The sequence below is a fragment of the Cucumis sativus genome, chromosome 7, assembly GCF_000004075.3.
Source record: "Cucumis sativus cultivar 9930 chromosome 7, Cucumber_9930_V3, whole genome shotgun sequence".
NCBI lineage: Eukaryota > Viridiplantae > Streptophyta > Magnoliopsida > Cucurbitales > Cucurbitaceae > Cucumis > Cucumis sativus.
In genome coordinates this window covers 18,108,949-18,131,248 of record NC_026661.2, presented here as the reverse complement: position 1 = coordinate 18,131,248, position 22,300 = coordinate 18,108,949, and the positions used below count along the sequence as shown (strand labels likewise).

The 22,300-nt window shown below is 30.9% G+C and overlaps 3 protein-coding genes across 5 annotated transcripts; 1 reads left to right on the top strand and 2 right to left on the bottom strand.

Moving 5' to 3' along the window:
- Nucleotides 1-9,074: 9,074 nt before the first annotated feature.
- On the bottom strand, nt 9,075-9,859 carry LOC116405195. The gene has a single exon (XM_031889104.1). The coding sequence runs from the start codon at nt 9,826-9,828 to the stop codon at nt 9,379-9,381; it is 450 nt and encodes a 149-aa protein (XP_031744964.1). The 5' UTR covers nt 9,829-9,859; the 3' UTR covers nt 9,075-9,378.
- Nucleotides 9,860-10,005: 146 nt separating this feature from the next.
- LOC101217486 (protein WHAT'S THIS FACTOR 1 homolog, chloroplastic) lies at nt 10,006-14,478 on the bottom strand. 2 transcript variants are annotated; one of them, XM_004136015.3, is made up of 2 exons: nt 13,116-14,475; nt 10,006-10,154 (listed from the first exon to the last, which is right to left on the bottom strand). In XM_004136015.3, the coding sequence occupies exon 1, from the start codon at nt 14,352-14,354 to the stop codon at nt 13,146-13,148; it is 1,209 nt and encodes a 402-aa protein (XP_004136063.1). In that variant the 5' UTR covers nt 14,355-14,475; the 3' UTR covers nt 10,006-10,154; nt 13,116-13,145. The 2 variants fall into 2 exon arrangements, with proteins under 2 accessions (XP_004136063.1, XP_031744963.1); XM_031889103.1 differs by lacking the exon at nt 10,006-10,154 and adding an exon at nt 10,161-10,378 and having other exon boundaries at nt 13,116-14,478.
- Nucleotides 14,479-15,226: 748 nt separating this feature from the next.
- On the top strand, nt 15,227-20,080 carry LOC101217720. 2 transcript variants are annotated; one of them, XM_004136016.3, is made up of 10 exons: nt 15,227-15,369; nt 15,707-15,771; nt 15,883-16,042; nt 16,408-16,700; nt 16,791-17,090; nt 17,813-17,986; nt 18,076-18,192; nt 18,764-18,943; nt 19,092-19,138; nt 19,391-20,080. In XM_004136016.3, the coding sequence occupies exons 2-10, from the start codon at nt 15,724-15,726 to the stop codon at nt 19,806-19,808; spliced, it is 1,737 nt and encodes a 578-aa protein (XP_004136064.1). In that variant the 5' UTR covers nt 15,227-15,369; nt 15,707-15,723; the 3' UTR covers nt 19,809-20,080. The 2 variants fall into 2 exon arrangements, with proteins under 2 accessions (XP_004136064.1, XP_011659333.1); XM_011661031.2 differs by lacking the exon at nt 15,227-15,369 and adding an exon at nt 15,454-15,608.
- Nucleotides 20,081-22,300: the final 2,220 nt, after the last annotated feature.

The following is a 22,300-nucleotide window of genomic DNA, read 5'->3' as shown; positions in this document are numbered from 1 at the left end:
TGTAGAATTAACTTTTAGAATTTTTTTTGCATGTAGAATTAACTTCTAGATTTTTCTTGGTATGTATGAATCTATTCATAACACATCGTTTCACATTGTCCATCACAAACTTAGCTCCAAAAGTAAAACTACAACCTAATCTAGTGAAATTGCAAACCTTTATGACTTTTTTTCAAAATCTATATCAATCCAAATTTTTTGTTTTAATCGTATCTATTAAAAAATAGGTCAAATTTGTATAGTCTCTACAATTTTGTCACCATATTATTTGTTTGTTTATTTATTTTATCCCTACTCACTTTTATTTTATGTGCATTTGATCATATGATTAAGTTTCTTAATTGTAAAAGTCATTATTTAATCAACAAGTCATATACATATACATGCACCTACGGGGGATTCCAAATTAAAGAAATAAAAACTTTGTTTAAAGAGCATTTTCGAGTATATATATTGAACTTTAAAACTGGTTCAATTTTAGTTCTAATAGTTTAAGCTTATTTTCAGCTAATCTACTACTTTTTAAAATTTTGGTAACCACTAATTTACTATTGACTTTTTGTACTATAAATTTTGGAGTTTTTTTCTTACATGAAATTTATTATTATTAAATTAATTTTTTTAACTTTGTTCGATTAAATTTATGGTATATATACAATAACTAAAATTGAACATTTGAAAATAAAATTTTGGCATGTATACTCTCTCTATTGAACTTGGAAGTTCAATCCCTCGTCTTTGTAATTATTATCATAAAAAAAACTAAGATAATTTTTTCTTCTCCTCCAGCCCTACTTAATTATTAGTCAAAAGATATGTGAAGTTCAAAAAACATATTATTAAGTAGAAGTGCTCATTAAAACCGACAAAACTAAACCAAATGCAAACTCGAACCAACGTAATCTAAAATTTCGTTTTTAACGAGTGTTGATTCAATTCAAATTTGGATTATTGTAACGAAATTAAATATTTGTCAACCAATGCAATGTGAATAGATTTGAAGCAAAGAAATGATACCAAAATTTTTCGGTTTGATTGAATAGATGTGTTAATTAATCACGTAAGCGTTTTTGCATTCTAATTTTTTTTTTTAAAAAAAGAACACACAAAACATGTGAGAAAGAAAAAGAAATCCAAATTGGTGTTAAAGAAACAGGAGTAAAGAAAGATCGAAAATGTTAATAATAATAAGAAGGGGAAGAAAAGGCAAGGGATTCTTAGATAAGAAGTAGAATATATATGAAGATTGGTATATGGTGCGTGGCGTGCGGCGGTGCGGGCGGGAGAAGGGTTGAGTCAAACACCACATGAGACATGACCCACCGCGCATGGCTCGGAGCACACCTGACTTTATCGCCAATCTAGTGGGCGGCGCTGTTTTCAGTTGACGGTTTAAGTGCTCAGATTCTCATAACCAATTTCAGATTTTATTTCTTTTTTTAATACTTATTATATATACATATACATTTGCTTCCATACATTTCTTTAAGCTTCTAGGTTAGTTTGGTGTTGGATGTGTTTATGTTCTAATCTAATTTAAAACATATACTTGAATTGAACGTTTTCAGTACATAATACAATATTCATTTGTGGTTTCAATCCGGTTAGTCTAATTATATTTTTTTTATTGTTTGTATGCGTTACGATTTCATGATTCGTCTTCCAAATTCTCTAAATTAAACAATTTATTTTTAAGTTTTGAGTTTAATTCAACCTTTTCTTTTTCTTTTGATATATTTGAACTTGGTTTTTGGGTTTCAAACTTTTTAGTTTAACCTTAATTTTTTTTTACAAATTAATCATCTTTGGTATGAATGTCTAGTTATCAATTTTATGAATGTCTAGTTATCAATTCTTTAAATTTAAAGATAGATCTAATTAATTATAATTCTTTTAACTATTATAATTATCTTTTAAAATTTATGGAGCAAATAAAAACTTATAGTCAAAATCAAAATGTATTATTTTTATTTTTTCTATAAAAAAGATGGATAGTGGATTTTTTTTAAAAATAATGTAAAATTTGAAACATATTTCAAAAATAGGGTAGTTGCAAAACTATTTTCAAAAATAGGTGTTTTGAGGTGAAGTCGTGGACGGGGTACACGACTTCCATGCATGCAGTGGCCCCCACATACTCTATTTTTTCCTTATTTTTATATTTATACTACACTGGGCCCCACATTTTTTAATTTTCTCATTATTTATATACGTGGGTCCCACACACTTCATTTTTTCTCATTATTTATATATACATACTCACATATAATATAATATATATATTATACATTCAAATTCTAAAAATATCTTTCTTTATTAAATTAATTTATTTTTTTATTTTTTCTTTATATATATTTAAATATCACAATCTTCAATCTTCAATTTTTCTTATTAAATTCATTTTTCTAATTTAATTTAATTCTTTCTTAATCAAAATTATACATATATTTTTTTTCCAATTTTCAATTTTTTTTAAAAAAATCTCATATATTAACAAAACATGTTATTAAAAATATATTAAACAAATTAAAAGAGTAATAATAATAATAATAATTTATATATATATATATTTATTTATTTATTTAATATCTCAATCTTCAAATTTTCTTATTAATTCATCTTTTCTAATTTAATTTAATTATTTCTTAACCAAAATTATATATATCTTTTTCTAATTTTCTGTTTAAAAAAACACATATATTAACCAAATATGTTATTAGAAAATACATTAAACAAATAAAAATAATAATAGTAATTGAAAGAAGTTGAAACGTACTCTAAAAATAATAATAACAATAAATTTGCAATTCAAAATTATCCATTAAGTTTTTAAATTTAATTTGTAATCGAACCAATTCTTGTTTTTTTCCTTTTACCATAAACATGAATTTCTTTTTATTCAATTATCAATGTGTGTGGCTTCAAGTGTTATTATTATTATTATTTTTTTAGTAATTTTAACTTATCTCAATTATTATTATTACTCTTTTAATTTATTTAATATATTTTTAATAACATGTTTTGTTAATATATGAGATTTTTTTAAAAAAATTGAAAATTGGAAAAAAAAATATATGTATAATTTTGATTAAGAAAGAATTAAATTAAATTAGAAAAATAAATTTAATAAGAAAAATTGAAGAGTGAAGATTGTGATATTTAAATATATATAAAGAAAAAAATAAAAAAAATAAATTAATTTAATAAAGAAAGATATTTTTAGAATTTAAATGTATAATATATATATTATATTATATGTGAGTATGTATATATAAATAATGAGAAAAAGTGAAGTGTGTGGGACCCACGTATATAAATAATGAGAAAATTAAAAAATGTGGGGCCCAGTGTAGTATAAATATAAAAATAAGGAAAAAATAGAGTATGTGGGGGCCACTGCATAGAAGTCGTGTACCCCGTCCACGACTTCACCTCAAAACACCTATTTTTGAAAATAGTTTTGCAACTACCCTATTTTTGAAATATGTTTCAAATTTTACATTATTTTTAAAAAAAATCCATGGATAGTTTACAATACAGTTTATTGAACCAAATTATTTATAAAATACATGTTTATATAAATTTATAAGATAAAAGTTTGAAATTTTACTATATTCTATTAATAAATTTCATCTTTGGTTATTCTCAATTATTTTTTTAAAAAATGGCCTACTCAATGTTTTTTAAAAAAAGTTTAATTTCATTTTATTTATACTGTAACAAATTAGGAACAATTCCTTCTTTTCTAATGGTTTGAATTCGAATGGAGTCTAGAATCTTCATTTTGGATATATAGAGTATAACAAGAAAGTTTCTTATTTTAATTTTGGGATTAAAAATGAGGATCTCAACCCTTACTTATTTGCGTTTCGTTAATATCTATAAATATATAAGAGTTAATAGTTATAAAAATTGGTGTTGAAAGTTAAGCCATGTATAGGTTAATTCTCATACGAGTATTTGTAACTATAATTGAATACTTTTATATTTTCGATTGTAATAAAAATATGATCAACTTGCGGATCAAATTTTTAAATAGTTATTTAAAAAGTAATATTGGGTTTTTAAATTGAATTGGGGTAAAGTGAATATTTCTTATTTAAAAAGAAATTAATTTGCTTTGGTCACATCACTAGAAATGTTAATAACACTAAAAGACAAGTAATATGAACTTTGGTTTATGTGATTTAAAGTCTAAAATTTGAGTCCTACAAACCTATATTAATTGCTCACTTAGTTGAAATGATGGCTATGTAAATATATAGAAGCATTCTTGGACCCCAACCTTCTTAATTCTTATTACATGTTTAATTAGGAGTGATTTAAAAAAAAAAAAGTTAAATAACTTTTGTAACCTTCAAAAATCAAATTAATATTCAATGCAATTTTTTATGTGACCAAAATTGATTTTAAAGGGTTAAAAACATATTTAGACACGAATTCAAAATGAAAAACATGATTTTAATTATTTCAAAATCTTGTTCCTAATCCTTACTTATTTATAAATAGAGAAGAAATTTCTCTAATAATAAAATGAAAAAAAAATGTCATTCTACATTTCTAAGTTTTCAAAGTTGTACCAATTTAACCATCTTGAACTTTATTAAATGTATCAAGTTACATTCTCGTTTTCTACAAAACTCATAATTGTATTAATTAAAACGTTAAACTTCCCTTAACGAATCAAATAAGAATACTCCTACAAAATATTTTGTAAAAGTAATCTATGCATTTACTAAATCTACACAAGTTTAAATGAAATTGATTACTAAATGAATCATTTTATATCTTTACACAATTTTTTAAAAAAGTTAATCTAAAATTTAATTTTTTTCAAATTACAAGTTTCACACTGTCATTTTAATATACGAAAAATATATAATTTTAAATTTTAAATTAATACAATTATTACTCACCGAACACCAAAAAAAATATTTTATTTTAATAATTAATTAATAAATGAAGAATTTTTTTAAAAATAAATATGTGGGTGTAGAGTGAGGAACGTGGCGTTATTTGATTTGTATTTGTTAAAAAAAGAAAAGAAAAGATGGGATTATTTGGTGCTCTTAATCAATTGCTTTTATGTGGGAAAAGATTGAAGCATTATTTAAAAATAAATAAATAAACAAAAAAATCATTGAAAATAAATAAATAATTTCCTCTTTTGTCATTATTGTGAGAAAATAAGTGAATTGAGATTATTTTTCAATAATAATAAAACTTAAGAGTTGAGTTTCATTTACAATAATTATAATATTTATTATGAAAAGAGTCTAAATGTAATTATGGTAGAAATAAAATGAAGAAGTGGGTTAAAGCATTTACTTCATCACTCTATCATTCATGCTTTGCACTATAGATAGAGATTTATTTCTAATGCATTCATTTCTTTCAATCAATCAATCAACATATCTTTCAAACTGTCCCATCATATTTTACACTCTCTTCTCAACCTATTATTCCCTAACTTTATTTTTATCTCTTCAAAAATCTTTAAATTATAATATCTAACATTAACTTTCCCATCTTATACTATCAAATAACATTTACTTCTAACATTTCTGCCACATCAACTATAGTCCCCTATTTTTTAATTTCACACTTCAAAACGTTTACGCATTAAACTAAACGATTAAATGTACTCTAATTAAGAGGGATTTTTTAAAACTTAATTATGAAATATGGTTAAACATGATTTTTTTTTAATTTAGTTTAATTGACGACGTTTAATTTAGGGTCTAAATTTGATACAACTCTAAAACCTACGTAGAAGTGTAAATGAAATTTTGTTTGATGTATATAGATGTTAGTCCTATATATTTTATTTTATTTGCGTTTTACTGTTGCATTGGATTAAAATTAGACATTATTTAATTTTTTTATTTTTTCAAAATGGTTTAAATAATAATAGTAATAACAACAATACGTGAAAAGAATTATGTAAAGTAATTATATATTTAAAATAATTCACAGAAAAACTATTAACAATAAATTTTGTCGAAGAATTATCAAAAATAGAAAATTTGACAAAATATTTACAATATATAACAATTTCTTTTAGTTTTTATCAATAATAGAAATTGATAGACACTAATATACTTCTATTAGTGACACTGATAAATAGTGACAAAAGTCTATCAATTTCTATCGTTGATAGAATCTAAAGTTTTGTTATAGCTTGTAAATATTTAATTTATTTTGTTATTTTTAAAAATGTCTTAATTTTGTTTATGTCCGTATTGTATTATAGGTTGAAAAAACAATTCACAACCCTATATTGAGTAGAATCAATGAATTAAAATCACATTTAAAAAATAATCAATCTTGTGTATACAGTAAAGTTTAAGGAGAATTACCAGCAAAATAAAATCGATCTATTGGTGATAGACTATATCATTAATAGATTTTTTGTTTTTACTAAAAAAACTTCATCAAAATAGACTTCTATTAATAACATGGTTTAATTTATCATCAATAGCTTTAAGAGTATTTATCATTAATAGAAAAAAAAAATATTTGTATTTAAATCTAATTTTGTTTTGCATTGTATAAAAAAAATATCTAGGGGTTGGTTCCTATATTTGTAACTCTCTCTAAAATGAACCGATTGAAATTACCTAAGCAAATTTATTTTACACCAAAGAATCTACCAAAAGAAGTACCCAACAAAATTATAATACAACTAATTCTAAATAAGCAATTAAAAGGAAAATTAATGTCTTAAATATTGATAAAATTGGTAAAAATATTTATAAATATGACAAAATTTTGTAGTCTATCAATTGACATTGAACATTTCCAACATATTGATCGTTATGGATTAATTTGGACTAAAGAACAAGATGAATTTATGATATTTTGTAACTGAGAAATTCGTGACATTTTGTAATTGTCGTTAATATCGAAACAACGACATTTGCTTTTATAAAAACTGTTATGATTGACAGGAAAAAAAGCATCATAATATACGAATTTTTGACATTTTCGTAATTGTCGTCAATATGCAAATGATAACAGTTATTTGTCGTCATAAAATATTAAATAATGACATTTATTTTCTGTCATGAAAACACTTATTGTGACTTTTTTTAAACTGTCATAAAAAAACTTTCCACAGCAGACAACACTATGACTGTAAATAATTGTCACAAATTTTATTTACGACAGAAAATAATAGTCATCGTAAACCATTTTTCTTATAGTGATTTTTGTACAAGATAATAAGTTTATGATCAAAAGAAAGGAACACCAACGACAAAACAAGGTTCGAGAAGGAAAAGTGACATTAGGAGAGCTCATACCACTGTACTCACCCTCACCCCAAGTCGAAATCGAGCCTAAGAAAAAACCTCGTAACTCGAGTCAAGGTCGAGCCGAGAGAAATTCCATAGAAGGGTTGGTTGGCCTCAATCTAAGTTGACATCGACTCGAAAGAAGTCATCCTACACAATTTCTTAGTAAAGAAGGAATAGTGTACTTCCACTCCTAAAAGAATTGGGAGAGAGAAAAGTGGTTGGGCAGAGAAACTCGTGGTAAGAGCACACAAAAAAAGGTAACTAAAAAATTATGATTTCTTTTCTACTTTATAGTTGATCTCTTACTGACTTGGACATCAAAATCATTTAACAAATATCATTATACCGAGTCAAAATTGAACATCAACGTATATCATCAAATCGACTTTAAGAAGATGGAATGAATCAGAAAAGTTGTAGATGTTATAGATTGAATGGTTTCAAATCATAAGAGAGGCTTATTTGACAAATATCATTATACCAATTCCACTCATATCATGCACAAAATAATGATAATATAATTGTATGTATCTATATTTTTTAAATGGGAGCTTGTCAACATCCAACAATCATTGGAAAATTCTTTTGGGATATACATTATAGATTTGATTTGGTTATATGCTCAATCAATTATTTCGATTGTGCTTTTTATTTTCTTTATTTTATTATTTGGTTATGAATTTAATACAGACATATATATGAACAAAATATATATTAAAAGCAAAATTAAAAGAGTGAAAGAAATTATGGCATTGAGTTATACATGGTGAAAAGTTAAAAGGAAAACTTTGGATTGTCAAATGGAGGTAAAGCCTTAAAAGCCGAATTAAAAAATTCTCTTTGTGTATGGTAGATTGCACTTATCACTTCGATACATTTTCTAATGTTTTGGATGAAAATTAAAGTTGAATGTTAGGTTTGAGGGAGATGAAAGGAAAATTGTTGTTAGAAGAAGAGCATCGATATGACAAGTGACATGTCTTATCATCACAGATGAAGCAACCATTGAAAAATAAGATTTCTTTTTCAAGAAAAAAAAAAATCAACTCCTTACAAAAATCATGGTTAGATCCAATGATTAAAATGTTGTATCAATATCAAATTTTCAATTTTACAAATATATAAACAAATAAAATATCAATATTGACAAATATTTATATAAGTCACCAGATTTAAAAAATTTATTTAGATTAATAAATAAGTTGCTTTTACTTCAAAGAGACCAAAAAGATTGTTTTACAAGTATTTATAAAAGTTGTTGGAGATATTCATTAATATTTAATAGCGATGTTGAATCCTTTCATTTACGAATACTTCAATATATTTTACCTATCCAAAGATATTAAATACCGAAAGGAATATAGATGGAAAATGATTACAATTGTGATTATAAATATTTTTCAGTAAGAATTGAAGGATAATATTAATTTTATGGAGGATCCTATCACACTTCCACCATCCAATGCAAAGTCCTAAAGTTGATAAATAAATAAGGTGAAATGACAACAAGGATCGCCAAAGTATTCAAAGAGTAAAGTCAAAAGAATGATACAAAGCATATGTATCTGCATAAAGTCCTTATAAGATCACCATGGCACTAGTGGAGCATTATGACCTAAAGTCAACACAAGCAGATATAAAGACAATATTCTAAATAAGCATTGATAAAAATCATTTCGTCTCTCCAGTTGTTTTGTGAGAATGATCATGGTGAGAATAATACACAAACCTAATAAAAGGTCAAATGCTCATATAAGAAATTTGAAAGTACAAACATCATTGAATTTTCTTCCTTTGATTTTGTAAGATCTCCCCAACATGAGTTCAATATTTTGTATGATTGTCCAAGAACTTCTAAAGACCATTATGAAACTGTTTTAATTCATATTTCGAAGTACTTTAATACCATAATCCATAAAAGAAAAAAACATAAGAGAATAGGAAAGATGAAGAGTTCTTAACCCAAGTAGTTAATAATCATATAACATCCATTCAGCACAGACAGGAAAATCCAACACTAAGAAAGATAGATGTGCCTGAATCACACTTTGAACTCAAGAATGACAAGAGGAATGCTGCTTTAGATTTTCATTCCTCCGCACCAGTATGTAGCATTACATGAGCCACCGATGGTAACGGAAAAGTTATGTATAGGCCTCTTTAAGAAAGCAGGCAATCGGGACAACAGCTCGCATACACATTCACTATCCACCTGCTGCACCCACTTGCAACAATTCTCCTCTATTGGCGTTAGAGGGATCTTATGGTGGTGTCTGTGATGGTGTCCGTGATGGTGTCCATGGACAGGAGAGCCTTGGCTATCTTGGTTATTAGAGAGTGATGATGATGGGGGCGGAGGTGGCGGGAGTTTGGCGTAAGGCAACGTTGCACAAGCATAGTTTGCAAGCGTAATCTGGGAGGCGCAGAGTGGTCGAGGAGCAACGCCCGGTGGCTGCCATTGACTCTCTGAATCAGTAATCAGAGTCAAGAACAATACTACTGAAAGTATAAGGATCTTGAATCTCCCCATTCGAACAGGCTATCTAGCTATTCCTTGTCAAAGCAAGAATAAAGGAATCCAGGAAGGCTTTCTGGCTGTTGCTGAATGAAAGCTATGGTATTTATAGATACCATAATTCATAAGATCTTTGGGTCAGTATTTGTTTGCAGCTTTTATTATCTTTGTTTTTCTATGGGGGAGAAGTAAGTTATGGAAGAATGAGGTTTTAGGTTCTGTTTGGTTGGTATTTTGTTATGGCCTCATTCATTTTGAGACCAGTTTGTTAGGTGGCACACAAGAGTTGAATTAGACCTCATGAGTGAATAAACTTCATCACATTCTTGTTGAGTTTGTTCCTGCAATATATGAAATAAGAAAAATGAACTCTCAGAGAAACTTATTTTAATGCTTCAAAATAGGTCCATCTTACGTGGTTGGAGATCTAATTTAAGAAATTTTCTTCTTAGAACTCAAGATGAATTTTTTTCCATCCAGTGAAAACTTCAACTCTTTTCCCCCATGCAACACTTGTAACAGGAACAACACTAGATTATTCTGAATACAATGATGCAAAGTTCACCTGAAGTGTTCACCTCATTAAGAAGGACATACAACATACAAAGGGTGCGAAAAGGTCATTCCAAAGATGAATACAATATTATTTAGTAGACAAAACCCTACCTGATTGATCGAGTACTTCACATATTGTCAATTATATCATAAATAATAGGCATAATGAAACCATTCTGAATCTATCATTCACAAAACTATGCATATAGGCCCAAATATAGATACAATGGTCTACACCACCTTCCATGATGGATGGTTAAGGGTGCTGCAAGATTAAACCTGATTTCCATAGGCATTTCAGCTTCATGAATTTCGGAACCATTGAAGCAATTTTGCGTAAAACAGAGAAGCCATTTCTAAAGGTAGTTTGAATGATAATACATGTCTAATGTTGGGTACAAGGTGACTAACAGGGGTTTGACAAGTGAAATAAGGATACCGAATTTCAATTTTCAACCTGGGTATGCTAGGTCATCTGCTGCCAAAATGCTTGAAGGCTAATTTGTTGAACATTCCACTTCTAGAACACGTGAGACCAACGGGCAACAATTAGGCACCAATATCCAAGAAGGGGTAAGAAAATACATTCACAGGGAATCGTTAGTGGAGCATCAAGTTGAGGAGCATAGTATTGGTGAGGATGAGAATTGAGAGGTCTAAGAAGGGTTTTGCTGAAGAAGGAAGGTGAGATTGTTTTTGGAGTGAGTAGCAATACCAAAGGAGAGAATTATGCTCTCTCAAATAGCTGAAGGTTATTGTTTCCTTTGTACTTGTTATTCATCTGGTTCTTAGATTTTTACCTAGTAATTGTGTGAACTGGTTCTGGCCACCATGAATGCCAAGGGAATCTCATAGGATACTAAATCCTAGATAGGTGGTTACCATGGATTAAACTCATTCCCTCTATGTAAAGTCCTAAGCCCAAGATTCGAAGTCTGGATTCGACACTTGACAGCCCTGATATTCCTTTGAACCCCTAGCGACGTGGTAACACCATCCTTGCTTGTCTCGAACTACTTCTAGCAGTGAACACTACTAGACCCCAAAAACCAACCGATGTCTTTTTAAGATGTTTTGTTCTCATTCACATGTATTCTAGGTAAATTTTAAGGTCACCCAACATAGGATTGCTCCAAGCTAAGCATGTTTGTTTAACTTTGGAATTCCTATGTTGAGTCACAAAAAAAGGAGGGCTTGACACCTTGTTTCTATAGGTAGGAACTATCAATTCTTCGAAGCCTTTATTTTTTTTATTTGAATTCTTCCAAATCTTCTTAATCCTACTTTCATATCCTCTGGATCCCTTTCATTCAAAAGTGATTTCGATTCATTCATATCCCCCATCTAAACTTAGGGTGGTGCACTAAAATCCTTTATTAAACTTATGACCTTTAATGACCACTAAGTCAACCCATGATAGTTGAACTACATATCAAGTTAGAACAATTTCGACCCAAGAGAATAATTATTAGAAGTTAGGTGCCATTCAAAGACCATGACATGAACCACACCTTAAGTACTACTATGACAATTAAGAAGGTAACTCATCGTGGGTTCGTAAGAAACTACTAGTTAAAATAGAGGAAACCACAAAAAAAAAGGCAAAATCCATTTATACCCTTAAACTGTGGGATTATATCAATTTAGACCTTAAACTAATAATTGTATCAGTTTAAACCTTGATCTTTAGGGGTTGTGTCAATTTAAAAACCCCAAACTAATAGTTGTATAGATTTAAATCTCAATGGTGGATTGAATGGTGGGAGCTTTAATGGAAAAGGAAAAATCGAGGAGGCTGTAATAGTTGTGCTACTAACGCACTTTTGTGGCAGCTCTAGAATGAAAGGAATAGAGGGGTGTTTGTGAATAAGTTTAGTTCTTTTGATTTTCTTTTTGGGCTCTAGTACTGCATACGGCCTCTTTGTGGTGAACAATAATTACAGCCTTAAATTGCTCTTTTTTTTTTGGGTGGGGGGGGGGGGGGGGGGGGAATCAATTCTTATAAAATAAAATAAAAAATCATCAATTTTTATAAGTGTCTCCATATAAAATATAATTAAGGGTTTAGTTTGGCAGACAATGAAGAGCAACTATATCAGCTGTTGATTTGCCACTAAATACCTATATGCTAATTTTCCGAACACCAAAGTTCTCCTCGGCTCTGAAAGGCATACTTAGATGGTTCCTGCCATAACTTTGTAATTTTCACCAGAGCTTTATTTTGGGGGACATTTTGGTCAGAGAAACAACAGGTCCTCTCTTTTTAGGAAAAGAAAAACATAGATTTCCAAGGAACATCCTATTTTTATTGCTATGCTTTCATCCAAACTAGTAGAGCTCTTCTGTTTGACCTCAAATTATTCTAATTCAAAAATAATAACAATTCAAAGTTTCCTTGACTTTAGTTGAGTTGGGGTATGCAGGACTTTGGTTGAGTTGAACTTCCACATAGCTATGAAAATGGTCAAGATCATAAAGGTTGAATCTACAACCTTAATCTGTCCAATCGGACATTGTCATAATTAGGATAAACATTTTGGCTATATTTTACAAGGCAAGGTTATCGATCCGAATTTGTTAAGCTTGAGCAGAACTACGAGGTTCCTCCTTTTATCAGTATAATACAGCATTTGATCTAAAAAAACATTAATTTCACAACTTATTCAAGTTAATGATTCGACTCCATCAAATTAAAACTTTAGAGATAAATATGATTAAAAATAAAGATTTTCCCAAAATCTATTTACCTGGCAGCGCAGTCATTGTCATTGCAAAACTCAGCCCTTCAAGTGAACAGCCCTTGCACACATGAATTCCATGTCCTTCCTGAGTTCATTTGCCTGTTGCCTTCGCTGCTCAGCTCTTTCCCTCCATCCTTGTTCCAACAACTCCACGAACTTATTTTTTATTTCAAGCAATGGGTCACAATCAATCAACTGGCCACCTTCATATGCCTCTCGAAGCATCGCAGTTTCAATCCCACCTTTCAAAGACAAATAGAAAATGCCAGAATGCCTTGTGAACACACTGGAAAATGCATTTGAAAACCTGTACTCGCCACCAAATTTCCCCAATATTGGCACTGGAATCCTCTTGAACAATGAAAGTGATAGCAACTCGTGAAAAACTCCTACTGTTCTCTTCTCCATCTCCGGTGAAGATTGTGCCAAATGGGACACATCCTCGTATGGCGATATGTAATCTAATTCTAACCAATCTCTAACCCACTCTCTCATTTCCTTTCTCAAAATGAATCCAGGAGGAAGCTTGTAGTCGAAATTAGGCCGCATACGAATGCCAGTCGAGATGGATTCATCCTCAGCTCTTCTCTCAATCACTGATTTAGCAAAATCAGGGTTTCGAGAAACCAATTGAAGAAACGATTTTCCCTCTCCTGGACACCCAACAATCTGAAAATATTCAGGGTATTTCGGCACTAAATTGACCAAAAAATCATTCGGAAACCCGAAATCCCTCTTAACATGCACTAATTTATCAACACTAAGCATTTTATCCTTCGACATCATCAATAACTTACACAATTTCGAAACGATCAACTCTTCATTTTCCATCATAATCCTCTTCTCTTCTTCAAGAAACCCCCGAAGTCGATCGCTCGCGCGTAAGAACAAAACGGGTTCAGATTTAGGTTTGATTCTATCATAGTAAGTATCGAACAAACCTGGATTAAAACCCAAAAACGCCTTGACTGACACATTGAGGCGCAATCTCTCTCGTCGTTTTTCAAGATATCGAAGTGGAATTACCTGCCCTGGTTCGTTGAGAACTTCTTTTACAACGCGCGCGCATAGCTTGTACCGCTTGTCATTCTCGATGGCTTCGTCCAATCTGTAATCTTTGCGCCAAACAACCTTCAAACTCGAAATGGGTCTGAACTGAACAATGATTTCCTGGGATAGGAAACAGGGGCAATGAGATTTGATGCCGCGGAGATATGAGATGAGTGAATTGGGAGTGGAGAACATTGCCCACGACGAGAGAGCGATCAGTGGTTATTGGGTTGCCGACCCCTAGCTTTCGCAACACAAAGGGTTATTGAGAGATTGTTAGACTGAAATTTGAAAATGTAGCTTCCTTACCATTTTCTTAATAATGATATATGAACTTTTCTTTTAAAAAATTGTACTAATAACTTCAAGTTTTGGTATTGAGTAAATTTGATTTAGTCTTATGATCTCAAAATTTATCGGAGATTGAACGTTCCACCTTTAAGAGTGAAGATTATGTCAATTATTTAGTAATTATTTTTCATTTTTCTCATGTTATATTGTTGTTAGAGTTGGTAATGAGGTGGGAGCAAAGCCGAATATACACTCTCCATCTCGATGACTTCTCTCAATTACAAATAAATTATCTCACAAAATTTGAGTTCATTTTCGATTCTTTTTTACCATTTGTGGCTTCATTCCCAATTTTAACCAAAACTTTCTCTTCAAGTCTATATTCTATCTTATCAATATTGCTATTAAAATCCAAAACTAGGCCTATATTTTTTTATCTTTCCATTTTTTTTGGTGACTTCCACAATATGTGGAATAAAATTAGAACTTTTGACCTATTTGATGAAGGGATAATGTATCAACCAGATGAGTTGTTCCAACTGTACTTACATCCAAATGGTAAAAATGATTACTTTCAAACAATTTTAAGAGTGAAGTGTAAAAATAAAACTTTTAATGTGTATTGAGATAAAGATAGTATATGTTGTGATTCTCCCAACTATTGCTCCAAAATCTAGGGATCAAGATGACTTTTCCTCCTAAATTCTATTAATTGGTCAAATAAATTATCATTACTTTTTTTAAACTAAATTTCTTTTATCAACTCGAAATTTTTTGTACTAAAAAAGAAAATCAATGATATGGTGATGAAGCAGATTGACGATAATGCCCAATTCCTTGCCTGCTAAGTAGCCCCGCTTCGTTAAACCCAATTGATCATCAATTCCCATTTTCCAACTTTTCCGATTCTCTATCACTGGTTAGTCTTCATCACTTTTCTCTTCTATTTTTCGTTTGATTGCTGATTAATTTTAAAACCCACATGAGATTTTGTCTTGTTATTCCTTTTTCATACCTCTTTTCTTATCTGTCTTTTGAAATTTCTTCATCTGGGGTTGCATTATTAGCTTCAATTTACACCTTTTCTTGCTCTGTGGCGTTGTTTTGTGTACTCTATTGCTTGGAGAATGCGTTAGTTATCGCCTTAATTGAATAAATGTGTGAAATTTAACTCTTGTTTGGGGTTTTGTTGTTGGAAACTTTTTGGGTGGTTTTGTTGGTTGACAAGGCTGTGTTTGTTTGTTTGTTTCCTGCAGATTAATCTATTGGGGGAATGGATTTTGATAGTGTTTACAAGTCTCTGAAGGAACTCTTTCCGGAGGTATTGCGTTGATATAATTTTGATCCTTTTGCCTTTGCTAGTTTTTAGTTGTTGCCTATGTTATAGGCGAAATTGTTTTAAGTCCCCTGGTGAAAATATGTTCATTCTCAGGTTGACCATCGGATACTAAGGGCTGTAGCCCTTGAAAATCCCAAGGATGTTCATCTAGCTGTTAATGATATTCTCACAGAGGTTATCCCTCGGTGTCGTCCGGAAATTAAATTACCCCTGCAGGATCCTCGTGTGGAGTTTGCATCTAAATTAGAAGAAGGTACCCCATCTGAATTGAATTGTCTTCTTGTAGCATTTTTCAATTTCTTGGCGAGGTTGATAACCTTGTTTTGTTTCTGACTTCTAGTGTGTGTTTTGTTTTTAAGGGTTCACTTATTGTATGAACACATTTGAATGAAAGTTAGTAAAATGCTTCTTCTAAATAGTTTTTAGAATTTCTGAAACCACTATTGATTATTGAAAATTCTAAAAGGTGTTTTTTAATGGTTTAAAACACTTCTTAGCACTCTTAAAAATTTCAGTCCAACGCTACCAATTTTTTAGAAAAGCGCTGTAGAAGACATGCCGAACACCCTGTCCGTGTCTTATATTATTTATTATTTTGTTTGGGTTCTTCGGAAACAGGTACAGTTGGTGATGAATCATGTAATGGTACTTCCTACGAGAGTGGTGTGGCACATCTAGATGGAACATTCAATCAATCTACCTCTGTAAATAATTATGTCGCTGATGATGATTGTGAACGACATGAGAATACTGAGACTACAAGCCTCTCTGTACCAGCCGACGTAGAAGAAGACCGCAGTGAAGTAGAATTGAATCGTGTAGCACCTGAAAAATCAAATGGTTTGATTCATGAAGATAGTGAACATAATGATCACAAACAAAGTCCTCAATTTACCAAAATCTGGAACCAGGTTACTGAGGATATCAAACAGAATAAGACATTGTTTGATGGAGTCAATCATTCTCTTAACATTTGTGATTTGAACTCCTTTCTTGTGCAGGAATTACACCATGATGATCGACCCATCCCTGTGGATGAGAATTCTGATGGTCAGACTGCCAATCCATCTTTTGAAAATCATTCTCCTTTTCAATGTATAATCCATGATCACTCAGAATCTGTCTACAAGAAATCAAATGCAAATAGCACTTCAAATCCCAAGCCCAAGCAAGAGAGTTCCACCGGTGAGATGACTACCATTGAAGAAAGGTTGATGGGGCCTTCCATACTCACTGAATCAGGCCAACCGTGTAGTATTGATCATCTTGACGAGATCATTGAGGATGCTAAAAGCAACAAGGTACTTACTAACTTGATATTGAAAATTCTAAATATGGTAATGCTCAATGTTGTGGATCATTTGCACAATAGAGCCTTCACTATATTCCTTTAGTTTTTGTTTTCTTGGTTCTGTTCATTTATTAGGTTTAAATAAAACCACTATACTTTGGTGTGTCATTTTCATTTGGATCTTTTTAGCCATCTGTCGGGGAGAATTTGCTACTTGAAAATTGGGTGCTCAAACACATATTCCATTATCGTTAGCTGTTTCATATTGCAAAGTTTGTACTAATCTTGGCAACATTATATTATCGATTCACCAAATAGCAATGAGATGTGAAGGTATTGTTTGTCGGTAACTCTGTAATTGCTTTAAGTCTGTCTTGTGTGAACTTTACTGACTAACCATGGGAGAACTGTAGAAGTTAGATGCCAACAAGAAAGAAGTTATGAATTTGAATTGCCATGTCTGTGTCCTAGATTTTTAGAAATTACATGCACTCTGTCATATCATTACAATATCCATGCTACTGAGTATCTTTGCAAATATGAAGTATCACTTTGTTATTAATTTGATTATCCATGTAAGATTTGGATTCTTGTATGAAATGATATTGAAATGTAAGAAGCTCTGATTAAGGTTAGGCTTGGTAGAAGACCACACTCCAAGGGCTTATATGATGCCTAGGATTAGTGATGTGAGCTTGTTTGTTGTGTTCTAAGCAATTAATTTTTCTGCAGATAACATTATTCTCAGCAATGCAATCAGTTACCAATAAGATGAAGGAATTGGAAGATATGGAGAAGTATGTTGAAAAAGTCAAAGAAGACAATGTCAATACAGAGTCAGAAATTCTGGCCAAAGTAGAGGAAATGAAACAGACAGTAGCACGTACTAAGGAAGCAAATGATATGGTGAAAACATTATTATTTTTAGATCCTTTAGGCACTGTATGGATTATGCTTGTATTTTTAATTAACCCGTGAAATTTCTTCTTCTATAGCATGCTGGAGAAGTTTATGGAGAGAAGGCGATTTTAGCAACAGAAACAAGAGAACTCCAATCTCGTCTCCTCAGCTTGTCAGATGAAAGAGACAGTTCTCTATCAATTCTTGATGAGGTGTTTCTCTACTTCAATGATACGTTATTGGTTACCATTTTATCTGAAACCTTTTTGGCCATAGGCTATTGTTTGTTTATAAGATTAAGGACCCATGTCTTGGGAAATATTTGGTCTGTGTGGGCTTATATATACATGATAACAAATTAATTTTGGTTTTTTAAAATTTTAATCAACTGGAATTGTTTGCATGTAGTAGAAGTCTTTTTACGCATCTTTCTTTGATTAAAACATGTTAAAACTATTTGATTTTTGTAGGCGTCTTTCAAAATTATTATGTTTTTCAATTTTCATTTTTCATATTTCAAGTTTAAAATAACTTGTTCAGTTTTTAGTTCTAAAGTTCCACTAGATAATGTTTGTAAGAAAATGTTAAAGCCACATCTTTTAAACATATTTTTTGGTTTTTCCAGAATCGAACTCTTTTTTACCCTTTATGAACACCTTAGAGTCATACCCATAACCTCTTAGTCTTTTTGTCTCTATTTCTATCGGGTTATTCATAGCCACGAGAGTCATTTTCTACAAAAGATTACTAGCTGAAGAATAACTGGTATAACTTGTCATCCAGATGCAAACCACTCTTAAATCTAGAATGGCTTCATTAGAAGCTACGCTGAATGCATTAGAGGAAGAAAAGTTGGCTAAGGAAAAACATGCACGAAACGCTCTTGCTGAGCAGGAGGCCCTCATGGAGAAGGTACTCCAGGAATCAAGGATGCTACAACATGAAGCAAATGAGAATTCCAAGGTAACTAACCATAGTTGTATATATTTAGAATACGAATACCTAAGATGAATCACGAGACAGCTTCTTTGCACCGCCCTGTGTGTAATGCATCCTTCAGAGGGGAAGTTGATTATTTGACTACTGACATTAATAATATTTTTCAATGCAGTTGCAGGAGTTCCTAATTGAACGTGGACATTTAGTTGACGTGTTACAGTAAGTTTCTATCTTCTATAATCTTGGACAACTAAATGGTGTTGTAGACTTTGTGTCCTGGTACATTGTTGTACACATGAAAAACAAAAACCTGCATGCTAATGATAAGCATTTGCATAACGAATATGAATATGTGCTGTTAGTTGTTCCTTTGCAATAAATTCTCTGTCAAACTATCGTTAACTGCTTTAAGATGTTGGAACTTCTATCTCAGTATGAAAAGAATGAGAACACTACATTGTGTACTTGCAGGGGAGAAATTTCTGTTATTTGTCAAGACGTGAGGCATCTGAAAGAGAAGTTTGACTTGGAAGTACCACTAAGCAAATCTCTTTCCTCTAGTCAAACAAGCTTCATCCTAGCTTCATCAGGTTCATCTCTAAAAACCACTGCAGCTAGCGATTGGCCTCGTTTTTCCTCAATCCCAGTGGACACAGCAGCCCATCCGGATGCTGAGAAGGGCACATCATTAAATCTCAGAACGGAAGGAAGCCAAGCATCCTCTGTCAGTAGCTCTAGCTTGGCGTCGAACAATCTTGAAGAAGGATCAGAAAGAAACCATTTAAAATCATCATTTTCAGATGATGGGTGGGATGTATTTGACAAAGACGCTGAGTTCTCCGAAGTTGCATATTTCGTGGATGCAAAAGAAAGCTTGAAGGAGTTTTGAGGAGGGCCCAGAATTGAAAATTTGTTAGGTTGGCTCTATGCTTTCTGCTTCAGTTTTACGTAGATTTGTGTAGTTAGGAAGGCCAAATCAAACTTCAATCTCTTGTACATATAGATGGATTGGGAACTTTTCTGAAGGGGTCCAGATTTATTTTCTCATATTGGTTTTGGTTCAGTATACAATATAAATTATACAATGAATTGAAAATTAGATGTTCTTTTGTGATCATAAATGTAATGGTTCTATAGCCACTTTGGATTGTTCTGTCCTGACATTTTGTTCAATTTCAGCTGCCTTATTGAGTTGGGACTGAGATGGAATACTTTGATATCTCGAGAGTAAATTTAAAATTTTGAGGATGACAATAATACTACTCGAGAGTAAATTTAAAATTTTGAGGATGATATCTCATGTCAACATTTAACGACGGTTAGCTATAATGTGAATTTATAAAACTTAATTATTAATTATAAGTTTTATAACTTATTTATAAATGGTTGTAAAGAACTTAAGTATTAATTTAGATGATTCCTATAAAGTATTTGATTTCACACAATGTGAGTTGCTACCTATTGCATTATTGGTAGAATTGAAGCATGATATCAATATCGTGCCCAAAACCAATCTAACACTCCATCTTTTTCTCTTCTTTTCTTTTCTTTTTCTTTCTATTTTTTGTTTGAAGTTTTGAGTTCAAATGTTGTAGTGAATGTGATCAAACCATTGAACTTCTACCTTTAGGAAAGTAATTTGGTTTCTTTATCCATTGAACTATGTTTAGATTGACAATTTAACTCTCAATCGAGCATAAAATCATCATATAAGTTAATTATCAATGAATTGTAGTCCAACCAAATAAAAAAGAAAGTTAATAAGTCAAACTAAAGTCCCAAAAGTCATCAAATAGAAGTAGAATTCACTGTGTGTATTAAATTAAATCAAGTGAGACATAGTCACTTTGGTCATAGCGAGTTTGTAACATGAAGAAGTTGTAAAAAAAACGAATATTGATAGTGAATTCCATCCTAATTGAACAAGAATACAAAGGTACAACATAAGTCATCACTTAACCAATAGAGTTATAAATCACTAAACCTAAATGGTGAGTAGGTGTCTAAACACGAGGTCCTATTAAGATCACCTTCAAAAAGCTTGCCATCATACCTAGGCATTACAATATGACCACGTATTGGTTTGTCGTTATACTTTCTTTATTCTATCACATTTGGTCACCAAATCAACATATCTTAGGCAAGTTATGGATGTGCTATTCCTTGAGAAATTAAATGTCAACACTAATAAAGATCATCAACTAAAGTAGTTATCTTTTGGCAACACATGTAGTTTTCTCATCAATAGAATGCTTTTCTTAACCAAACTTTTTCATTGTGATAACTTATCTCCTACACTTTTTTTTTCTTCACATTTTTCTATACTTTTTTGCCTAACAAAAGACCGAAATGTTAATTTAAGTACTGAAGGGCATTCAACAAAAAAAATGAAAGAAAACTCAACTCATACAATTAATTGAAAATAATTCTATATATGTACAAAAGAAAAGGAAAGAAAGAAAGCAAAGCAAAGAAAATGAAAAAAAAAATATAAGTAGTTTACTACTAAACTCCTACTACTTCACAGATTTAAGCTTAAATTTCCACTCTCCACCAGCTGATTTGACAACAAGAACTAGAAGAACTCTTTTTGTTGAGAGAGATTTGGATATATATATATATCATATTGGCTAATCACTCCAAGAAAGAAGAATAATTGCACATTTCCATATGATATAAAGCCTTCCTTTGTGTTGTTTCAAGTGCCTTGAAACTTGGCCCCATGAACAGCTCTTTGACTGTTTTTGCTCTTTCCTTGCTGCTGCCATTAGTACTGATGAAATTATCAAATAATGAGACCCTCAATTCTTCAGTTTTTGAGTGATGTGTTTGTGATGGGATTTTAGGGTTCAAATATATACTGCTCTTGTAGCTTTTATTTTTTTCATTTTTTAATATTTATAATTATTTTCATGTCACAAATCGAAAATTGACATCCGTCACAACATCATCCAATTAAATCCTTATTGAAATATCGACTTTTTGATAACGTAAGAGTCACAAGATTTCGATATTTTGATGTGATCAAGTGAATGTTAAACCACATAAAAAAAAAAGTATATATATATATAATTTGATCAATTAACAAAGAAGAAAAAAAATCCATTTGTAAATAATGTAAATTTAAACAAATATATTCAACCAATGAAAACGACATTATATGTTGTTGGCTCAATATCTATCGTAACGTATCTTTCGCCCTTGTCGTTTGGTGTCAAAATCTCTTGTAGCGTCTTTCGTTCAAGTAGCTTTTAAATGTCATATGGTTTAGAGTTGTCTTCCTTTTCAAAATACTAAAGTAGCTTTATATATCAAAATAAAAACATAGGCAACATCAATCTTTGCAATTTATTTGAGATACACTTTCCCTTTAGACCTAAA